The sequence below is a fragment of the Odontesthes bonariensis genome, chromosome 21 (assembly GCF_027942865.1).
Source record: "Odontesthes bonariensis isolate fOdoBon6 chromosome 21, fOdoBon6.hap1, whole genome shotgun sequence".
Classification (NCBI taxonomy): domain Eukaryota; kingdom Metazoa; phylum Chordata; class Actinopteri; order Atheriniformes; family Atherinopsidae; genus Odontesthes; species Odontesthes bonariensis.
The window spans coordinates 1,553,982-1,576,162 of record NC_134526.1 but is presented as its reverse complement, the minus strand read 5'-3'; the positions used below and the strand labels follow the sequence as shown (position 1 = coordinate 1,576,162).

General features: G+C 46.4%; 1 protein-coding gene across 1 annotated transcript; it reads left to right on the top strand.

Moving 5' to 3' along the window:
- The first annotated feature begins 755 nt into the window (after nt 1-755).
- On the top strand, nt 756-21,969 carry casc3 (casc3 exon junction complex subunit). Its single transcript, XM_075454149.1, has 12 exons — nt 756-950; nt 8,166-8,190; nt 8,268-8,323; nt 8,398-8,637; nt 9,825-9,973; nt 10,041-10,220; nt 12,548-13,389; nt 15,131-15,307; nt 16,526-16,624; nt 16,708-16,874; nt 17,025-17,233; nt 20,741-21,969. The coding sequence occupies exons 1-11, from the start codon at nt 765-767 to the stop codon at nt 17,169-17,171; spliced, it is 2,268 nt and encodes a 755-aa protein (XP_075310264.1). The 5' UTR covers nt 756-764; the 3' UTR covers nt 17,172-17,233; nt 20,741-21,969.
- Nucleotides 21,970-22,181: the final 212 nt, after the last annotated feature.

Genomic DNA, 22,181 nt, shown 5'->3' with positions numbered 1-22,181 from the left:
CCAGTAATGTTACTTTACTATCTAGTTTATATTTTGTATTTTATAGTTTGTATTTTGTGGACGGCGGTCAAAAGTAATTTCACTGCATGTTGTACCGTGTATAACAATGCATGTGACAAATAAAACTTTGAATCTTGAATCTTGAATCTAAAGGGTTAATTTAAAAAAAAATAATAATTTAAAACTAAAAATTAAAAACAAATTAAAAATCCCTAAAAATCAATGTTGTTGCTGATCATTAACTTATCCCAGACCATAATTATCCCCCCTCAACAATTCCACTTTGCATTCTATATATTGAAAATATAGCAGTTTTTGTGAGTTATTTTTTTTACAGAAATTGGCATTTACATCATATAAACCAGTATTTAAAGGGTTACATTTTTTAAAATAATTGAAAACTTGGTAGTTATGATCAGAACTGAAGTGGAATAAAAGATCTACGGAAAAAAAGTATAAACAAAATATAAACATATGATGTTTTTAGGTCGTTTTAAAAGGGGACAAAAATGTCCCTTTTCAGAAATTAAGTTGTGATTTAAATCAGGTATGAGGGTTAAAACATGACATCTTTACCTGTTGTGAACATATGAACGCTTCATCCTCTCACTGTTTTATCAGCCAAATGCTTTAATCAGCTCCACTGGGTGGCAGTAAACATAAAAGAGCTTTCTGACACTGCTCAGAAAAGCCTGAACGAAGAAGAACGCCGTTACCCACAGTCCTTTGCGTCTTCCGGTTCCAACAACTATTCCAGTCCTAAGATGGCGGACCGGCGGCGAAGGAGGAGGCGCGCGTCCCAGGACAGCGAGGACGACGACGAGTCCGGCTCGGGTTCGGACAGCGGGAGGTCCGGGTCTCCTGCGACGAAAGGCCGAGTGAGAGACCCGGACCCGGCCGAGGCGACAGTGAGCCGGGTGGAGACGAAGATCGAAGCGGAGTCCGAGTGTGTGAGTAAGCTGGTCAGGCTAACTGCCGGAGCTAACGTTAGCTCTCCGGGCTCCGGGGCGTACCGCTAACCGGTAAAACTTTACCCGGAGCCGAGTGCTCGCTCCCGGCTCAACGTCACTGCGGGGTGGGGGGGAATGATTTGTAATAGATTTATTGGTATTTAGTGGTGGTCCTTTGCTGTGACTCTCTCCAACGGCTCAGAGTCCTCCGCCGTTAGCTGGACAGAAAGTAGTTCCGGTGAACAAGTTAACGGTTTAAAATATTTCTGTCTGTCACTGTCAGCTTTTAATATGTGATACATTTTATTCGTGATTTTTATTTTTAAATTCGCGTTAACTGTGGCTCTGTTTTAACGTTGGGGGGTGGGGAAACCGAGGCGAAAAGGCGCCAGTTGGAGCAAACCAACACCGGGTACCAAGTGTGACATAACACCGGTACCAGGGGCGATTTTAGGATGTGGTCTTTAGGGGTGCCCCAGCCCCCAGTGCTCACAGAGGCACGTTATTTCTCACTAATTGAGGCGAACTAGTAGCCTGGCTGACGCGTCCACATCTCCATGAGATGGTGGTCTGGGAACTAGGTGGGCATTTTCTCGTATTTGAGGCGTGGTTTACGAATTGTAGAGTGTTAATCCAACATGGCAGCGGACACAACGTTACCATTCGATGCAGCCTTAGAAAGTGTTTTAAGTAGCTTAGAACGCAAGTTTACTTTTATTTTACTCTTTTTTTTCTTCTTCCTCGTGGAATTTCTGTCGCTCTACATACGTCATCTGGTATAAGTGATACAATTGGCTATGAATTGCTCGCAAAGCAGGATGGGAAGAACCAGACGCCATTTGATAGACATTCGTAGCGCCCAATAAATGACTCTAGGCATTCGTAAACCACGCCTCAAATACGAGAAAATGCACACCTAGTTCCCAGACCACCATCTCATCGAGATTGTGGACGCGTCAGCCAGTCATGGAATATCATGGAATTTTCTTAACAGTTGTGTAGAAGCAAAACTTGAGTGTATTTTGTTGCTTACTTTTTTGTTTGGTGTTTGTTTCTTACTGGTTATAACTACAACGCTTCACCAGAGATGGTTTGGTCTGGCAGTGGTGGTTCGGCGTCAGTTGGCAAACATGCCTGGCAAATAAATGCAGGTTCCAAGAAAGTTGGCTCGAAAATGACGATATCAGAGGCTGGCTATCGCGAATTGATGACCACTGAGCTAAATGTAGCGTTTGTAAAACAGTCCTCAAAATCCTCAATGTTGTGTATTTACAATCTAGCCTTGTGCACCACTTAAAATGTTAAAAAAAAACACATTTGTACTAAAATAAATAATAAAGACATTTATGTACCACCATCAGCTTTTTATTTATGTAAACATTACATGCCCTTTCAAGAGCAATAGATAAATAAAAAACCAACAACTAAACCTTAACTGAGGGAATAAGCAAGTAAGAATAAGCAACCAAAATGTATTCGGTTGCTCATTCTTACTTGCTTATTCCCTCATAACGATATATAAGAATAAGCACAGTTTTTAAATAACCTTTTTAAGTAACCTTAACATTTTTAAAAAACCTTGGCACAAACCAACAACTAGACCTTAACTATGAGGGAACAAGCAACTGAAATGTATTCCATACATTCGAAGGCTCCTGCTAAAGCGTCGGCTGTGTGTGAATTCTTGGCAGTGCAGTACGAGGTTGTGTCGCTGGAAGTTCGGGTCGATGAAATGCGCTGTTAAACTTAACATCGACATGTGACATGCACTCGAACTCCAAATATCAGTAAAACTGATTGATGTGACATTGTCTTTCAAAAGTGTGTTGACGTTAGGGGTGTCACGGTGTGAAATTTTCGGCTCACGGTTATTGTGACCAAAATTACCACGGTTTACGATATTATCTCGGTAATTTATTTATTTTTTTTAGTGTTAACATTAAGGTGACCAGGTTCACTGCACTATTTTCACTGTCTCATGGCATATCAAAGTTTAGCTATTCAACTTAGCTTAGAATGGCATTTAGCGCCCATCTAAGAATGGTGAACACACTAGAGCAGGTGCATTGCTAATGTAATGTAAATGCTTATTATCACGATTTAACATTATTGACAGTCGGATATAATTGTTACATTTCCCCTTTACCCGAAGGCAAAAGTTATTTTGAGCATTTCAGCTAAAACTATGTGTTAATATAACAAATATACCTTGCACTGGCTGTGCAGCTGCGGGTGATGGTCTCGTAGGTGAGTGATCAAATTGGATGTGTTGCTCCCTTTCGCGGATACCTTCCGCCGGCATGTCCTACACACGGGGGCACCGTCCTCCACCAGTTGCCCCTCAGAGTTTTTGAAATATCCAAAGTAGGACCACACTTCCGATTTTGTGCGCTTAGGTGGAAAAATGGTACCATCGCGGCTTCCTTCTTCTGCTGCCATGCTTAAAGTGAGAGAGTGTGAGAAAAGAACCTCGGACTAGTGGCGCCCGCGAACGTTCGAAAGTGTCACGTGTGCGGTGTAGAGCTCTAGTAACGCACCTAGATAACATTATGTTTTGAAATGCAAAGTATTTAGCGCAGTAACAGTGTAATACAGTGTAACCGTGGGAGTATTAGGGAAATGAAAGCTCTCCCGGTGTAACGGTGTGCGGTAAGGTAACCCACCGAGATAACACCGTGTTTTGAAATTCAGAAGGTTATCTCACCGTCAAAATATTTTAGCGTGACAGCCCTAGTTGACGTGTGTGTATACTGTCTCGTACAGCTGAGGGAGACCTACATCCGTTAGGTATTTACGTCCGGGGGGGGGGGCATAGCGTGGCTCCAGGCACGATAACAACTGTGGGAACCCCGTGTCCTCCGCCACAGACAGAGGCTGCTCGTCAAGTCCAATGAATTCCATAAGCGCTTTTGTTATATCCCTCCACCTTTTACTGTCCCTACGGCTCCAGGCGTTCAAACGTTTCACTGACGGTGAGCTCAGTGACGGCTGGGGTTTGTTTTCCTCGCGCTTGTTTTTCATAAAACAGTCGCCGGTAAGTTACGTCACGCACAGGAAAGAAAACCGTTTAATTCATATAAATTTAACATAAATCTCATTGATACTTTCATATAAAGTCACGCGGAAAAAAACAGTCTCGGGTTTTTTAAATATGCGATCGGCTTTTCTGATCAGCACTTCCAGAGCCCACCGATCAACCTGTTTAGGGTCCATATCGGCCGATCGGCGGCCGATCGATCGGAGCTTCCCCAGTAAATATTTAAATTGTTTTATTTACCGTGTGTTTACAGGGCTTTCAGCCGAGAAGGGTGGTCATTTCTGACATTTACACTTAAGTTTCTGCATATCTGCGGTTGTGTTAACCTTCACATAGACAAAGAACAGCTCTTGGGGTGAAGATAATCTTGTTTTCACACTTTTAAAATCTTTTGAACATCATTTCTTTTTAAGGAAATGGTCCTGGAAATTTTTTTTGGTTTTTTTGGGTCTGGAAAGTCATAGCCTGGCTGACGCGTCCACATCTGGATGAGATGGTGGTCTGGGAACTAGGTGTGCATTTTCTCGTATTTGAGGCGTGGTTTACGAATTGTAGAGTGTTAATCCAACATGGCAGCGGACACAACGTTACCATTCGATGCAGCCTTAGAAAGTGTTTTAAGTAGCTTAGAACGCAAGTTTACTTTTATTTTACTCTTTTTTTCTTCTTCCTCGTGGAATTTCTGTCGCTCTACATACGTCATCTGGTATAAGTGATACAATTGGTTCTTCCCATGCTGCTTTGCGCGCGATTCATAGCCGATTGTATCACTTATACCAGATGACGTATGTAGAGCGACAGAAAATCGACGAGGAAGAAGGCAATGAAATCTCTCAATGCCAAACGTTGCTCTTTTTTAAAAGTAAACTTGCGTTCTAAGCTACTTAAAACACTTTCTAAGGCTGCATCCAACGGTAACGTTGTGTCCGCTGCCATGTTGGATTAACACTCTACAAGCTTCGGTGTCGCGCATAGACGTCGTCATCGTCTAAATAAAATGGTGCCACGGCCCCACCGTGAGATAGCTCGGCTCAGCACATTTTTAAATTATTATATTAGGCAAAAACACTTTTTTTTTTTTGGCTCAAGGATGCATTATTTTAGTGACCATTTTATGTATTTTCTAGCATTTGTTTTTGTTTTAACTCTTTACTCCCAAAATAAATGTTGAGTTTTCTTCAGTATTTGTCTCAGGCTCTCTGTTATCCCTGTAAAGCCACAGTCTTTTGAAATGAAGAGGTCAAAATTGAATGTTGTAGGGGAAAACACGACTCAAAGCAAAACTAATACGGCTCCAAAATTTATAAATGTACTAGTTCACCTCAATTAGTGAGAAATAATGTGCCTCTGTGAGCACTGGGGGCTGGGCCCCCCCTAAAGACCAGATCCTAAAACCGCCCCTGCTGTGGCTCTGTTTTAACGTTGGGGGAAACCAACGGGTACCAAGTGTGACATAACACCGGTACCGCTTCTCAACGGTCGCCCCCAGGTTAGCGAAGGCTAAACCAGGAAGAATAAACTACAGATTGAGTGCCAGGCCTGGATATTGGGCCCCGGACCCCCCCAGCAGCCCCCTGCTGCACTCCATCACATGTGGCTCATTAAGTTCATTACCAAACTGTGATAATCTGCGACGTTTGCAGCCGTGAACCCAAATGTTTTGGACATGTTTTAGCTGATCTTAGAGGTTGTTTTCGTGTGGAGATGAGGTCGGAGCTCTGAAAGTGTTCCTTCAGCTCTGTAAAAAAGTGTTTTCAGCGGCTTTTCTTCCTGCTGTGGAGGGACGCAGCGTTTCAGATGTGTTCAGTATCAGGACACCTCGTGTGTTTTTGTGTAAAACTTCTTTATGTTTGTGTGTGATATTTCCTAAGTGATAGAACGCTGTTCTTGTAACATTTCCACTGTGAGGTTTAAAAGTTCATTCGGAGTCTAGATTTACACCCAGATTTCTAATTTCATCCTTCACTTGTATAGACAAATTTCCAAGTTGGTTCAAAATCTTCTGCTAAGTTGCCAATTATAAGAATTTCTGTTTTTTTTCTTCATTCAATTTTAGGAAGTTTCTCTTCATCCAGTTAGTGATGCTGTTCAAGCAGGATGTTAGTTTGTCTAGAGCACTTGTTAGCCTAGCAAGCCAGACCCGTACAGCAAAAAGCTGTACAGGGGTCTAGTGACGCTGGGTAGCATTGTGGGCGGGATAAACGGCTGTCTGTCAAGTTCAACGCCACGCAATAGGATGGCGCAATAACCAATCAGAGCGATGAAGAAGTTTTACGTAGTCAACACGACGGAATGTACATCGTGGTTTGTAGTCTATGGCCTGGAAAGCTTTCTCTTAAGCTCTAAACTCTGTAAACTTTAGCAACATTTGAAACATTTTCAGGAGAGAAAGTAGTCGTTTAGATCCCCAACGTGTTGAAAACCTGACAAAATACCGGCTGTTTACCATTTTATTCCCATGAATTCAGCGCTGCTAAAGCTAGCCGCAGTGAGCTAACGCACTTCAGGTTTTGACTACTCTCGTCCCGTTAACGGAATTTGACCGTTCAAATTCCTTACTGCATACTACATATGGCATACTACATACTTCCATACTTCCATACTACATACTGCATACTACATACGGCAGACTGCATACTGCATACTACATACGGCAGACTGCATACTGCATACTACATACGGCATACTGCATACTTCCATACTACATACTGCAGACTGCATACTGATCGATCAGACAGTATGCAGAGCGTTTACCCACAATGCATTTCGCTCCTGCCCGAGCCGAAATCAGCCAGCCTGAAGCTGATTTCTCTTAAGTGAACCTACCCTCGTTGTAGCTAGCTTGAAACTGCCGTTTTGACAGGAAATGACTATCGGCAACATCACGTTACGTTGCATCTTGGGTAGTTTGAGTATGAGTAGTAACCTCATGATGCATACCCAACATTTCAGATGATCTAGTATGCATCCGGGAACTTAAAAAAAGTTACAGTTAGTATGAGAAGTAGGCGGTTTGGAACACAGCCTGAGTCACCCGCCAGAAAGAATTTTATGTTGGTTAGTTCATCATTTCCCGGTTCATGTTGCCTAAAAAGACTAAAAACTCTACAGAGGGAACCTGTCAAACTGCGGCGTTGAATGCGATACGGCCGGAAACCTTTGGTGCACCGGTGCAGACGGGTATTCTGGCTTTCATGGCGCTCTTCACAGACCCGTTTATGGCCCTGTCACACTGTTGCGTATGAGAGAAGCGTATGAGTTGCGTATGAAAATTAATAATATAATTTTCATACGCACGAAAAGTCCTTGAAAATAAAGAATGACTAGCGTATGAGTAGCATATGAACTGCGCATGCCCAGCGTACGTTTCAACGCGCCTATATCAGCAGCCTTTCCACATTGCTCCATTATTGCTGTAGACCACGCGCTATCAACATCTCTCGAGACATTCATCTCGATCATGCCTCCCAAGAAGCAATCGTAGTTTGCCCGGGCCCTGGGCCGAGGAAAAGGCAAAGAAACACAAGAATCATTCTCACCCAAACCTGCTGAAATGCCTGGTGCACCTGCGGCTGATGAGTTACATGCTTCTAAGCGATCAAGATCCCCAACTCCTCCTCCTGACCGCTCCCGTGAATCGTCGGTTGCCTGCCGCAGGCTATAAATACGCTAGCTGTACGGTACACCTTCATGGCAACATATGGCAATTTATGTCCAGCGTTCTCGACCTATCAGTAACGTACCTATATCGTACCTCTAGCGTATTCAGCGTATGCCTATCGTATGCTTAGCGTATTAACCATACGCACAAAAGTTTTGAGCATGTTCAAAAATTTATTTCTGCCTCAGCGTATGCCAACGTATGCCAGCGTGCTTGAAACGTATACAACCTATGCCTAACGTTCCCCTGGCGTATGTCAGCGTATACCAGTGTATGAGTGATAATTTTCATACGCAACTCATATGCTTCTCTCATACGCAACAGTGTGACAGGGCCTTTAAAGCAGACGGCGCAGCTTTCGTCTCGGTGAAACAGGCTCAGACTCCTGCATCATATCACCGTCTCGCTTGTGTCTGACGCCTTTTTGTATCGGGGTACACGGAAGGTGAGGGGAAAGAGTAATGCTGAGCTGGGAGTCCTTAAAACGCTTCCTGATCTTTGTTTTCTGTGGTTGCAGGAGAGTGAAGACGGAGCCGGAGAAGGTGAGACACACGGAGACACTGAAAATGATGCCGGTACTGAGGCTGAGTTCATGTCATGACTGCTGTGTTTTCTTCAGCTGTCCTCTCAGATTACGACAGTGCAGATCCGGAAGAAAACGGCTCCCATTCAGAGGTAAAATCGGATTTATTCAGCTTCAGGGGGAGCAGTTTGTCTCCGGATAAACTGAGAAATGTGTGTTCTGCCAGGGAGTGGAGGAGGAAGAGGAGGCATACAGCGAAGAAGAAGCTCCAGCAGCCGCCGCCGGCGAGCCCAAACCCCCTGCTGCCGACGGCCCGCCGCCAGCAGAGGAGCCGGGGGAGGCCGAGGAGGAGCGGGAGGCCGGAGAGGAGAAGGCCGAAGGCGAGGGAGGAGAGCCGAGTGAGGAGGAAAGCAAAGCCGAGGAGAAAGGAAACGAAGCCGGAGAGCGGCAGAGCGGAGACGGACAGGTGAGCCTCCATCAGAGTCCACCTGCTCAGGCTTAGCTCCAGGGTTAGCTCAGGGTTAGCTCCGGTGTTAGCTCTGGGTTAGCTCAGGGTTAGCTCCGGTGTTAGCTCTGGGTTAGCTCAGAGTTAGCTCCGGTGTTAGCTCAGGGTTAGCTCAGGGTTAGCTCCAGGGTTAGCTCAGGGTTAGCTAAGGTGTTAGCTCAGGGTTAGCTCCGGGTTAGCTCAGGGTTAGCTCCAGGTGTTAGCTCCGGTGTTAGCTCCGGGTTAGCTACGGTGTTAGCTCCGGGTTAGTGCCGGTGTTAGCTCCGCTGTGAGCTCCGGTGTTAGCTGAGGGTTAGCTCCGGTGTGAGCTCCGGTGTGAGCTCCGGTGTGAGCTCCGGTATTAGCTGAGGGTTAGCTCCGGTGTTAGCTCTGGGTTAGCTCAGAGTTAGCTCCGGTGTTAGCTAAGGGTTAGCTCAGGGTTAGCTCAGGGTTAGCTCCAGGGTTAGCTAAGGTGTTAGCTCAGGGTTAGCTCCGGGTTAGCTCCGGGTTAGCTCCAGGGTTAGCTCCAGGTGTTAGCTCCGGGTTAGCTACGGTGTTAGCTCCGGGTTAGTGCCGGTGTTAGCTCCGCTGTGAGCTCCGGTGTTAGCTCCAGTGTTAGCTCCGGTGTGAGCTCCGGTGTGAGCTGAGGGTTAGCTCCGGTGTTAGCTGAGGGTTAGCTCCGGTGTTAGCTGAGGGTTAGCTCCGGTGTTAGCTGAGGGTTAGCTCTGCTGTTAGCTCCGGTGTTAGCTGAGGGTTAGCTCTGCTGTTAGCTCCGGTGTTAGCTGAGGGTTAGCTCCGGTGTTAGCTCGGTGTTAGCTCCGGTGTTAGCTCCGGTGTGAGCTCCGGTGTGAGCTCCGGTGTTAGCTGAGGGTTAGCTCCGGTGTTAGCTGAGGGTTAGCTCCGGTGTTAGCTGAGGGTTAGCTCCAGTGTTAGCTGAGGGTTAGCTCCGGTGTTAGCTCCGGTGTTAGCTCCGGTGTTAGCTCCGGTGTTAGCTCCGGTGTGAGCTCTGCTGTTAGCTCCGGTGTTAGCTTAGGGTTAGCTGAGGGTTAGCTCCGGTGTGAGCTCCGGTGTTAGCTTAGGGTTAGCTCAGGGTTAGCTCAGGGTTAGCTGAGGGTTCCAGGTCAGCACTGATGTTTCTTTCTTTTGTTTCGGATCTGAAACGCATGCAGGAGTCCACGGATGACCCTGAGACGAAGGCGGGGGGGAAGCTCGGTCAGCAGCTGGATGACGACGAGGACAGAAAGAACCCCGCCTACATCCCCAGGAAGGGCCTGTTCTTTGAGCACGACGTGCGCGGGCACCCCCAGGAGGAGGAGAGGTACGGCGTGCGGCGCTCCGTCGGTACGAGTCGGCAAACGTGCCTTTTAACCTCTGTGTCCCCTCAGACCGAAGGGCCGGAACAGGAAGCTGTGGAAGGACGAGGGCCGCTGGGAGCACGACCGGTTCAGGGAGGAGGAGCAGGCGCCCAAGAGCCGCGAGGAGCTCATCGCCATCTACGGCTACGACATCCGGAACGGCGGCGGCGGCGGCCCGGGAGACCGATCGTACAGACAGCGCAGACCCAGGTGGGTGTTTTCCACCTGCTGGTGACCTCAGAGGAAGGCTTTAAAGGGACAGTTCGCCTCTTTAAAGGGACAGTTCGCCTCATTAAAGGGACAGTTCACCTCATTAAAGGGACAGTTCGCCTCTTTTGACATGAAGCTGTGTAACATCCCATATCAGCAGCATCATTTCTGAACATCTTCTTACCCCCTGCTGCGTCCTGTGAGCAGAGTTCCAGCCTCGTTTTGGTGTTGATGAAGGTAGTCCGGCTAGTTGGCTGGGGTTTAAAAAATAAAGCGTTTTGCTTCTCAGAACAATATGCGTTCAACAGAGTAATACATTTGCATCACAAAATGGTTCTCCAGGAAAAAGTCAGACCTCACAATCGCTTGGTGCTATTTTCTCTCCGGCTAGCGCCATTTATAATATAATATGATATAATAAATATTTATAATATAATAAATATAATATTTTTATAAAATATATCAAATAATTTTATAAAAAATATTTTGTTTTTATAAAAAAAAATTATAAAAATATTTTGTTTTTATAAAATATTATATTATTTTAATATATTAAAATGATAATTATTATTTTATTGTTATTATTAAATCAGAATTTAATGATTTATTAAATAATTAATTAAATTCGTATCGCTGCCTGCTGTGCAGATCGAGCACCAAACAGCGTAACAGGCTGTCGGCAGGCGGCAGCAGGCAGTGATACAAATTTAATTTATTATGTAATCAATTATTTAATACATTTTTATAATTTAACAAATAATATTAAATTATTGTTGTTATTTTAATATATTAGAATAATATGAAATTCTATTTTTATAAAATATATTTTATACATGGCGCTAGCTGGAGAGAAAATGGGGCTAAGCGATTGTGAGGTCTGACTTTTTCCTGGAGAACCATTTTGTGATGCAAATGTATTACTCTGTTGAACGCATATTGTTCTGAGAAGCATAACCAGGGCCGTATTAAGTCAATGTGGTGCCCCTGGGCACTAAACCTCAAGTGCCCCTAGGCTACATTTTCAAACGTATTCATTCAAAATCAGTAACAATTAAAGCAGCATCCATCTATATACAGTATGTAGGATTATTCAAAACTATCTATAAAAAAAAAAAATGAATGGATGGATGTAGAATTCAGTGTCTTCACTCACATCTCATCCCATTAGGCTAATACAGTACGTGACCAGTTAGTAAAATTATAGTTTTATAGCCTACCTTCCTATTTCTCATTTCACAATGCCTTTCAGCATACTGTAACATTCTACCATGCATTTATTTTCCATACTTTATTAAGACTTTCACACAAAATTCAAGACTTTTCAAGGTCTGGAAAACAGTGCTTCAAAATTCCATACTTATTAAGACTTTCAATACTTGCACATACTCGCATTTACACGCAAAACAATACACCATGCCGGTTGAAGGGGAATATATTAGCCAATCTCTAGACACTGACTGTTTGGAACATTTTTAATTGCCGCTAAACGCCTGGAGTCTTTTTATTTTTTTTATTTTTCTCTTTGCACAACCACTCAATTGATGTCTATCCATTTATTTTTATTTTTACCGTGTTTTAAAAAAAAACATGATGCATTTCACCATAGGTGGATTGGCTCAACTGACAGGTTGAGGGAGGGGGGTTAATGTTCACATTAGGCCACTATTGCTCAGAATTATGATATATCGTTGCTGTTCTTATCACATTAGTTTTAATAATGAATTTTATATGAATATTTATGTCAAGTGTAATCATTTTAAGTGTACAAACATTCATGAAAAAAATATTTTTAAAGTTTGTCTTGTGGTGCCCCCCCACTGGCCGTGAATGGTTGGTGCCCCTGGGCACTGTGCCGCAGGCCCATATAGGTAATCCGGCCTTGAGCATAACGCTTTATTTTTTAAACCCCAGCCAACTAGTCTTGTCAAATTTATTTTTATAGCACATTTTATGTACAAAACAATTCAAAGTGCTTCACATAAAATAAAAGCATGGCAGCAGGGAGTGTAAGAAGCATTGAAAATACATAAAAGAATAAAGAGAAACCATCTATCCATTATCTGCCGCTTGTCTGGAAACAAATAAAACAAATAAAATTATTTAAATCAATTTAAAAACAAAAAAACTAGCCGGACTACCTTCATCAGCACCAAAACGAGGCTGGAACTCTGCTCACAGGACGCAGCAGGGGGTAAGAAGATGTTCAGAAATGATGTTGCTGATATGGGATGTCATACAGCTTCATGTCGGAAGAGGCGAACTATCCCTTTAACACAATACGTCATCGTTAATGTTCTGCTGAACGATGGTCGTCTCCGTGTCTGCAGGCAGAACTCGTCTCCCAGCAGAGACAAGCGCTGGCGGGACGGAGGCGAGCGGCCGGCCCGGTCCTGGCAGAGCGGAGGAAGAGGTTTGCACCGAGGTGGAGCGCCTCCACCTTCCTCCGCCCCTCCGTCCTCTTCGCCCGCCGCCTTTCCTCCTCTCTCCGCCGCTCAGCGTGGCGCCCACCCCTCGCGGCCGCCCCCCTCCCGCAGCAGACCGCCGCAGTACAGGAACAATGACTCCAACGCGCCCCCGACGCACCACCGAGAGCGGCAGGGCCCCAGAGCCCAAGACCCCGCGGCGGAGAGGGGCGTGGCCAGCAGGGGCGGGCGTGGCGGCGCGGGCAGAGGCGGCTCGTCCGTGGTCGTCGAGGAGATTTCTGAAGGCGGAGCCGACGAGCAGGAGCCGAGCGTAACGGCCGCCTCCTCTCAGTGCGCTTCGCCCCGGCGGCAGCAGGACCAGCGGGGCGGCGCCGACAGGTCCGCGTCCGGATTGGCCGACGCCGCCTCGGACCCGCAGTCGGCGGCAACCAACCGGGAAGCGTCTCCGCCGGCGGAGCGGCCGGTGGAGCGGAAGTCGTACTCGCTGGCCCGCAGGACTCGCTCTCGGCCCTCCGACCTGGGCAGCAAACAGGCCTCCGTGGAGGAGTCGGCGGCCGCGGGCGGCGCCTCGTCCCCCAGCAGCGGGGGGGGCAAGAGCTGGGCGGGGGGCGGCGACGGGGCGAGCCAGGCGGGAGGAGGAGGAGGGGGGGGCCTGGCGGAGCTGGACCAGGACGTGGCTCGCCTCAGCCTGACCCGACAGAACTGGAGTCAGAGCCCGACGTCCTACATGCGCTCCGAGATGAGAGGTGAGTCCTGAACCCCCGATGAACCCCGACAGTCGGGCTCACAGACGCCGTGTTTAGGGCTGGCTAAAAAAATCGATTTCATTTTAAATTTTGCAAAAGCGATTTGTAGGGCATGAGATTTATTTATTTATTTTTTTATTATTATTTTAATTTATGTTATTTATTTATTATTTTAATTAATTTTATTTATTTATTTAATTTTTTCCCCCCATGAAGTTAACCCCAGTAGTCTCGTGCGTGATGCAACAGCGGTGCGTTTACGTCCACTTGTCATTCAAGCGCACAAGCTTTCAAGATGGCCGACGCAGGTAAAACTCGCTCAGCAAGCCGTCCCAACTTAAGTCCGAGGTCTGGAACCATTTTGGATTTAAAACAATAAAGGACAAAGAGCTGGATAAAACCAAAGTGCTTTGCAAAGATCTGCTCAGTTATTGTTGAAATACTCCAAACCTCAGAAACCACTTGACAAGGTATCACACTACGCTAACGTTAGCCGTCCGGGGCAAAACAAAAGAAACCGAGGGAATCACTAACATTACCAGCCGCGGGCCAGAAAGATAAAGATAACAGAGGCCATCGCAACTTTAGTCTGCAAAGACTTTCGCCCGTACTCGGTGGTGGAAAACGAAGGCTTCAAGCGGCTGGTTCGTGTGCTCGATCCCCAACTACGTTACGGTGCAACGTATCCACTGTTGGCTGGCCTGGCGCAGCCACACCTTTGTGTCCCAGGGACCAGGACTGAGTCGCAGAGGCTGTTTTCAGCTGCAAAAAGCAGCTGCCTAACCCAGATCAGGTCAATGACAGGACTTGACTTTAGATAGTTTAAGTTTACTTTTAGTTTTGTTACCATTATTATCATTTTTGCACATTAAGAAACATGTAATGCCTGAATGCAATTTGCAGTGATGGAATGTTGTCGTTCACTTTCACTTCCTTTTTCCTTTTATAGTTTTAAAACGGCACTTTTGAGACAGTTGTAATCACAGCTGAAGTTTAAACTGTCCAATTAACAAGTTTGCACTTAAAACCTGTTGTTTATGGTGAAAATATTAGATAAAATAAAATATATTAGTATTTTGTAACACAGTAGAGCCATTTTCATTATTTAAGAGCAGATTGAATCGAATTGAATCGTGATTAATCAATTCAGGACCTTATGAATCAAAATCGAATCTATTTAGGAATTTGGCCATGATACCCAGCCCTAGTGTTGATTAATAATCAAATCAAGTTTATTTGTAGCGCATTTCATGTACAAACAATTCAAAGTGCTTCACATAAAATAAAAGCATTGCAGCAGGGAGTGTAAGAAGCATTAAAAATACATAAAAGAATATAAAGAGAAACAAATAAAATGATTTAAATGATTTAAAAACAAGCAACAGTCCAGATAAGTTCAAAGATATCGTGCAGATTTCCTCATGAGAACAGAAATGTTTTTAACCTGGATTTAAAAATGTCTCCATTTGGTGAAAGTTTAATCTCCACTGGCAGTTTGTTCCACTTGTTAGCAGCATAACAGCTAAATGCTGCTTATCCATGTTTAGTCTGGACTCTGGACTGGACCAGCTGACCTGAGTCCTTGGATCTCAGAGCTCTGCTGGCTTTATATTCTCTGAACATGTCACAGACTGTAAACCATCAGCAGGCTTTTATAATAATAAATCGTTTGTGTTTGTGTCAGGAACAGCTGACCTCTGAACCCCCTCTGACCTCTGAACCCTCTCTGCCCCCCCCCCAGGCCTTCCGAACCCCCTGCACATTCCCGCCGGCCCGCCTCAGTTCTCCAGCATGGAGGAGATGGGCGGCGTCGGCTCCAACCGGGCCAAGCGCTACTCCTCCCAACGCCAGCGGGCCGTGCCTGAGCCGGCGGCGCCCATGCACCTGGGAGTGATGGAGGGACACTTCTACGAGCCCAGTAAGTGTCCAGCTGACAGACGCTCCTGTTCTGATTGGTGGATGAGGACGAGTCACATCCACCCAGTGATCATCAGGCTCTGTGGGAACGCCGGCTGATTTATTCCACTTTTTAACACTTTTAACTTTCAAACGTACAGAAAAATAACTAATTTAGTCCTTTTTACACGTTAATAAGTAAAAAAAAAAAAAAGTTTAAAAGCGTGAAGAACTGAAGTCCTTCTTCAGCTATTTGGAACCATTTCACTCCAGGTTTTAAAGGGACAGTGCGCCTCTTCTGACATAAAGCTGTGTAACATCCCATATCAGCAGCATCATTTCTGAACATCTTCTTACCCCCTGCTGCGTCCTGTGAGCAGAGTTCCAGCCTCGTTTTGGTGCTGATGAAGGTAGTCCGGCTAGTTGGCTGGGGTTTAAAAAATAAAGCGTTTTGCTTCTCAGAACAATATGCGTTCAACAGAGTAATACATTTGCATCACAAAATGGTTCTCCAGGAAAAAGTCAGACCTCACAATCTCTTGGCCCTATTTTCTCCAAAGCAACATAAAAGGTCCATCCCCTCAACCATGTGCTGTAGATAGATAGATAAATACTTTATTCATCCCAATTTGGGAAATTGTTTTGTTGCAGCAGCATACAGTAAAATATGAGAACAATTAAAGTAAAAACAAGCGAATAAAATAAATATAAAATAAAATAAAAATAGTGAATAAATATTCGCGATGTACAAATCTACAGTATGAAGAGTTTTTTTTTATGTTTTGTTATTGTTTCTTAGGAGAGACTTCAAGCCTATTGAGCTTGAAGTTCTCTTCCAGCCAGAGGGGTTTTTGAACAGATTTCTCCATCTTTGCCTAAACTCGTGACATTTTTATAAAGACGTAGGATGTTTTGGATTATTCAGCAGTTTGAATCTGCAGCCCTGATTGGACGAGGCTGTGCTTCCTCCTCCTCGCCAGCAGAGGGCAGTAAACGCCTCTCTGTCCTGATCCTTTCACTGAGTTGGAAAGTAAACGCCTGTATCTGTGCTGATGTGAAGGGGAGTTTGGGGTCGGTTCAAAGCTCTGGTGTTCCAGCAGTAGTTACCGTGGTAACGCCGTTCCTACCGTGGTAACGCCGTTCCTGTTGTGGCGCTCAGAGCGGCGAGCCTCGCCCTGGTTTCCTCTCGGTGTGACTGTTGTAAAACTCCGTCTCACCTCCTTCCTTCCGTCTCTCACAGTGTCGTATCAGGGACCAATCTACGCTCACGGGGAGGGCCCCGCCCCCATCGCGCCCCAGGGCATGCTGGTCCAGCCTGAGATGCACCTCCCCCACCCCGGTCGGTGCCCTTTCATGTTCACTTTGGGCTTTTAGAAAAAGTTTTGTGTGTTTTTAAACGCTCACCGCGGCGCCTCTCCGCAGGTATCCATCCCCACCAATCAGGTGGCCCCATCGCCAGCCCCGCCCTCTACGGAGGCCCACCTGTATCCCTGTCGCCGGGGCAACCGCAGCAGCTGCTTCCACCGCCTTTCTACCCTCCTCCAGGAGTGATGACCTTCCCGTATCCGACCATGTACCCGACCCCACAGGTAGGGCATTTTAAAGTGACCCAGCACCATGTTTAGCTGCAGAAAAAATAGCTTAAACTATCTTTTTATGACTTTTCCTAAAGTTTGTTCCACTCTGATGGAAACTTTGAACTTTAACCTCTAACGACCTTGGTGCTGTCTGTGCGTCAGGGTCAGGCCCAGGTGACCTACGGGGGGGTGACCTACTACGACACGGTTCAGCAGCAGGCCCAGCCCAAGCCGTCGCCCCCGCGCCGCACCTCCCAGCCCGTTACCGTCAAACCCCCCCCTCCGGAGCTGCACTTTGCCTCAGAGTGACCCCGCCCCTCACTCCTCCCCGCCGCCCGGACCTCAGCCCCACCCTGACCTGGAAACTACAGGTGAGTTCCCTGTGGAACGACGGATCCAGGGTCGGCTCTCCGGTGGCGCTTAGCTCCAGCTCGTGCTGTGCGATATAAAAAATGTCTTCCGTACGTTACAGTCCTGAGCAATGTTCCCTTTAATGTTTCATGTTTCTGGGCTCTCTGAGCACACTGAGGAGCACTGTGAGCAGCATCAGGTGTGCACGCTGTGGCCACACACCAGCATCACACCTGTTCAACACCTCGGATCATAGCAAGTTACTTATTAAAAGAATCAAAGCACAGCAGCAATTTTCATTCGTTTACTTTTAATATAAGTGATTTGGCCCACTTAAAATGAAAAAGAGAAAAATCTTGTTGTTCATGAGATGTGCAGTATGTTATATGGTTAACAGTTTTCGGGGTTCAGGATCTTGTAGTACCTCTTCTATAGGAGAGTGAGAGAACCCACCAGGATATAACCTTGCTTTTGAAGAAATAAAACTACGGACCTGCAAATACCTCAATAAATGTCTGGAGGGAAGGTCATATTGTTCGATTAGCTGGTTAAAGGATTTGACTATACCATCAGCTACTAAGTCTCCTATAGTACAAATGCCCTTTTCAGACCATAAAAGAAATGCATTGTCTACAAGGCCAGGAGGAAACTCTGGGTTAAAATGAATGGGGGTGGAAAGAGAGACCATCCTCCTGAATCCCCATCTTATTGAAAGTGAATTTTATTTTATGCGCTGCATAGATTTTCTTGTGCGTTGAGAATGTGCGAGCCCGCAAATACTGGTTTACGGCAGTGCGAGGGGAGCACGGAGTGAGGAGACCCACCCAATATGGCGGCCACGCTGGGTTACATTCCTACGTATATTATGCCCGTGAGCATGCATGGATGCAAACAACAACATGGCAGAGGCGCAGAGTGCGATGGGAAACACAATCCAGGGAGGAGTTGGTGCCGAAAAGAGGGAACCGAAACTAAGTTTTGGTTTGGATTTAAAAAGTCAGACAACAGGTCGTTATTAGCGATGGTGGTGCAACAACCAGGAGACATTTCCCCCTGTTCTCCAGTCACACGCCAGTAGCTACATGAGTATTTGCTCAACGAGCGCAGCATCCCACAGGGTTTTCAGTGTGGCTGGAAATGTTATCGCCCCTCAGATCCTCTCAAACCGCGTACGGTTAACTTGCTGGTTTTCCTTTCGCGTAACAAGGACATGACCCAGCTATAAATCATCGGCCTTTTGTGTGTGTGAATGTGAAACTGTTGCCTGGTACATCTCATTTTGTATACTTAATTAAAAAAAAAAAAAAAAAAAGGTACTTGTTTATTATTATTTATTAACTCATTGGCTGCCAGCCATTTTCAGTGCAGAGAGACCCATACTCCCAAGTGTTTTACAGTATTTTGACTGATTTTCCGAGACCCACAGAAAAGTGTGTCTTATGACTATGTACACACCGAAATTACCAAACGAAAGAGTAGACTCTCTTCTTTCATCAGGAAAAAAAAGTTTGTTTCTACCATTTTCAGTCCTTTAGTAATAGACAGTAGAACATAGGTTGGTTTCACCAAAAAAAGCTGTTTGACCCAAAAAATGGAGAAAACGAGCTTTTTTTTTTTTTGTGCAAAGTGGCACTGCTGCCACCTAGCGGGTAATTTTGCCAGTACATTCTCTGTTTAGTGTTTACAAGCCTAAGATTTAGTGACGAACTCCGCTAGATTGTCCCCCAGCCCGCTCCGTTAAAAAACGCAATTGACGTCTATAGACGTCTTTGGCACCGAAAGAGTTACGATGCTGCAGCCAAATTTGCATTTAATAGTTCAGCCTTCCCCTGAAGTTTGTTTTTAAGTTCAACCAGTAGGAGAAACAACTTGCATCTGCACCGTTCCCGTCCTTTGATCTGCATTCAGTAAAATAAACTGTTAGAAAAATGCCATGTCTTTTTTTTTTTTTTAATGTGTAAGTGCCATGTTTCAGAGGAAACATTGCAATGAGTTTAGTGATTAACAAACAAATTTGATAGATAGATGGATAAAGTTCTCTGCGATATTGAGCCGCCCTGACAGCCCGAGTTTGAATCCCTCCTAAAGACTCGGTTCATGATGTGGTTTAGAGGCTAACGATTAGCCTTTAGCGGTGTGGGTGCATGTTCCTGATGCTACGCTGCCTGGTAGCGGAGGTAGCTGGAGAAGCTTCGCTTGAGAATTCGCTTTGTTCGCTCGTGACGTCACATTTAGAATCTTCCATTTTTAAAGGCCCGCGGCTGTGCAGCACCCCCGCTCTTTGGAGAGGAACACGATCTCGCTTCAAACAAAAGACTTTAACATCTGGCTCTTCACTTCGGAAGACGAGTGAAGACCGGATAGTTTGTCTCGGAAAAGCAAGAGTCTAATATGAAGTATTACTGCCACCTGGTGGAGGCACTTAACACGTAAAAAACACCGTCAGCATCAACCAAACGCTGTTCTTTACTCATCGTACACATACTGTATCACTTTCAGCAAGCATGCCAGGCTGTACTCGGATTTTTGAGATCTAAAGCAAATTCACATCAGTAACATTAAACAACATACACGTGCATGTTCTAAATTAAAATTAATTGAATAAATACGTAGGAACTAGGAACCAAAGTTTACGCGTTTGTTTCCGCGAACCCCGCGGATTGTCGGACCCCTACAATCTGTGGATTGTCATTGGTTTTCGCCAAACCGCGTCATAGCTCATTACCATAATGTTAGCTCGAGTTTAATCACTGGAATTTGCTCTGGTCGCCCAGTTCGCTCTAGCCTGGGTGCCAGCCGAACTTAGCCCCGCCCATCAAAGTTTTGGTGGGGAACTTCGGTCTGGCTCTGCTCAGTTGGGAAATCATTATGCCCGACCAAGAATCGGTCGACCCAATCAGATTGCCAGGGCGGGCTTTATACGATGATGGACAGATGATCAACAGGGACATTATCGACTACGTCACTAAAGAGCGCTTGGTTTGACTTCGTTTGAAACAAACATGGCCGCCGCTGGAGAGCTCGGGTGTGTAGATTCTGCCATCGAGTCTGTTCTACAGGATCTCCACATTACATTCATTTTAAAAGACGAACAGACGAACAGAGGAAAGCGATAAAGGCTTTTATCGATAGAAAAGATGTTTTTGCCGTGTGTGTTGCTTAATCTACGTCACATGCTACGTTGCTCTGATTGGTTGTAGGTCTGTCCAATTGAGCGAAGAGTCCTTTTTTCTCCTGGTTCGGTTGAAACACGCCCCATACCCAAATCTCTATTGAGCGGTATCAGACTCACATTCTGACTAGAATCGTGAGTATGACGTAGTCAGGCTAGGTTCGCTCGCCCTCCATAGAGAAATAATGATTTCCGGCGCTCAGGTAGCGTAGGTCGCTCTTGGTGTACACAAGGCATGAGAAGCTGTCCTGCAGCACACACACTCACGTGCACACACACTCACGTGCACACACACTCACGTGCACACACACTCACACGCTTGATGCTGTCTCAGTCTAAATGTTTCTCTCTCCAGGCGCAGGGTGGGAGTGTCGGCGAGGAGCTGCAGCCCCCAACAGCGACCGCCAGCGTCACCGAGGGGGGGCGGGACGAGACGGACTCTGCAGGCGACCCACGACATCACTGGAGGATTACAACCTTTCCCATTTTCCCTTCGCGTTGGCGTGTCGGCGCCGCATCAGAGCGTGGGACTGCGGTGCGTTCCTGAGGCGCGGCGCCGGGCGGGCGGGCGGCGTCCGACCCGCCCAAAGTATTTTTGTTCTCCAGGAGTCGGACTAAATCCTGGAAACCGCAGCAATACTAACGGTTAAAGCGCTGACTGCACCTCACTTCTAGTCGCAGCCCTGCAACGTGCACTGCAGCCCTGCAGCGTGCACGTTGCTGCCAACACTTCCGCCCTCCGACCGCCGCTCTGTCGGGCTCAGACTGTTTCCGGGCGTCCCGTCGGAAAGTAACGGTTATTTCTGTGTGCACGTGTACGCGCACACTTTACTGAAGGAGTTCTGATGGAGTTGCTGTTTCTGTGTCGTCCCCGGTGGGAGTTTTCATGTTGAAAGTTCGACGCTAACGAATGAAATTACTTTAAAACGCTGAACTTAGCAGCCGCGGTTATTCCACATTTAACGGGCGGTTCAAGCTGAAACGCCGTCAGAGGCTGAGTTTGCTGCGGTGGGGAGGGCCGATGTGGGTCGGATGTCCTGAGACGGAAAGCGTTACAAACCGGCTCAAACTGAAAGCTCAGGCCTGATTACCGCTGGTTTCCCGGGACCTGGAGGTCCTGACGTTAGTCTTCACCAGCAGACCCTGAGAAGACGTTTCCCCTTTGAAACGCTCCAGCTTCTTCTTCTTCTTCTCTCCTCTGAACCTGAACGTGTTCGACCAGAAGCTCTCGGATCCGTTTAGCTGTACATAGGAATCTAACGGTGTAAATAGAAGCTTGAGATAGAGCCGTAAACTTATTCTAACGCAGGGAGCTGGAGCGTTTAACCACGGATGGATTTAATTTGGGGAGAAGTGGCATCGAGCTGCCGGGCTTCGGTTTCCGTTTAATCTGTTTTTTTTTATCCGTAGTGACGGCGGCAGCGACGCGTGTCCGCGGTTTCGAGCGTCCAAACGGGAACGCGCCGTACAGTTCGAAGCTGTTTTACTTTGGTTTTTCCTCCATGTTTTTGTTTCTTTTTGGTTGAAAGTTCACCTGAAACGTTTGTGATTTGATGTCAGATTAAAGTGTTTCTCCTTCTGTCAGAGACGTGCCCGAGTGGTTTGTGATGAGTTTCAGCAGCAGAGGACTCGCTGTGAAGCGGAGGCGCTGCCCTCGGCCACCGGAGGCGCCGGCGCTGCCCTCGGCCACCGGAGGCGCCGCCCTCGGCCACCGGAGGCGCCGCCCTCGGCCACCGGAGGCGCCGCCCTCGGCCACCGGAGGCGCCGCCCTCGGCCACCGGAGGCGCCGCCCTCGG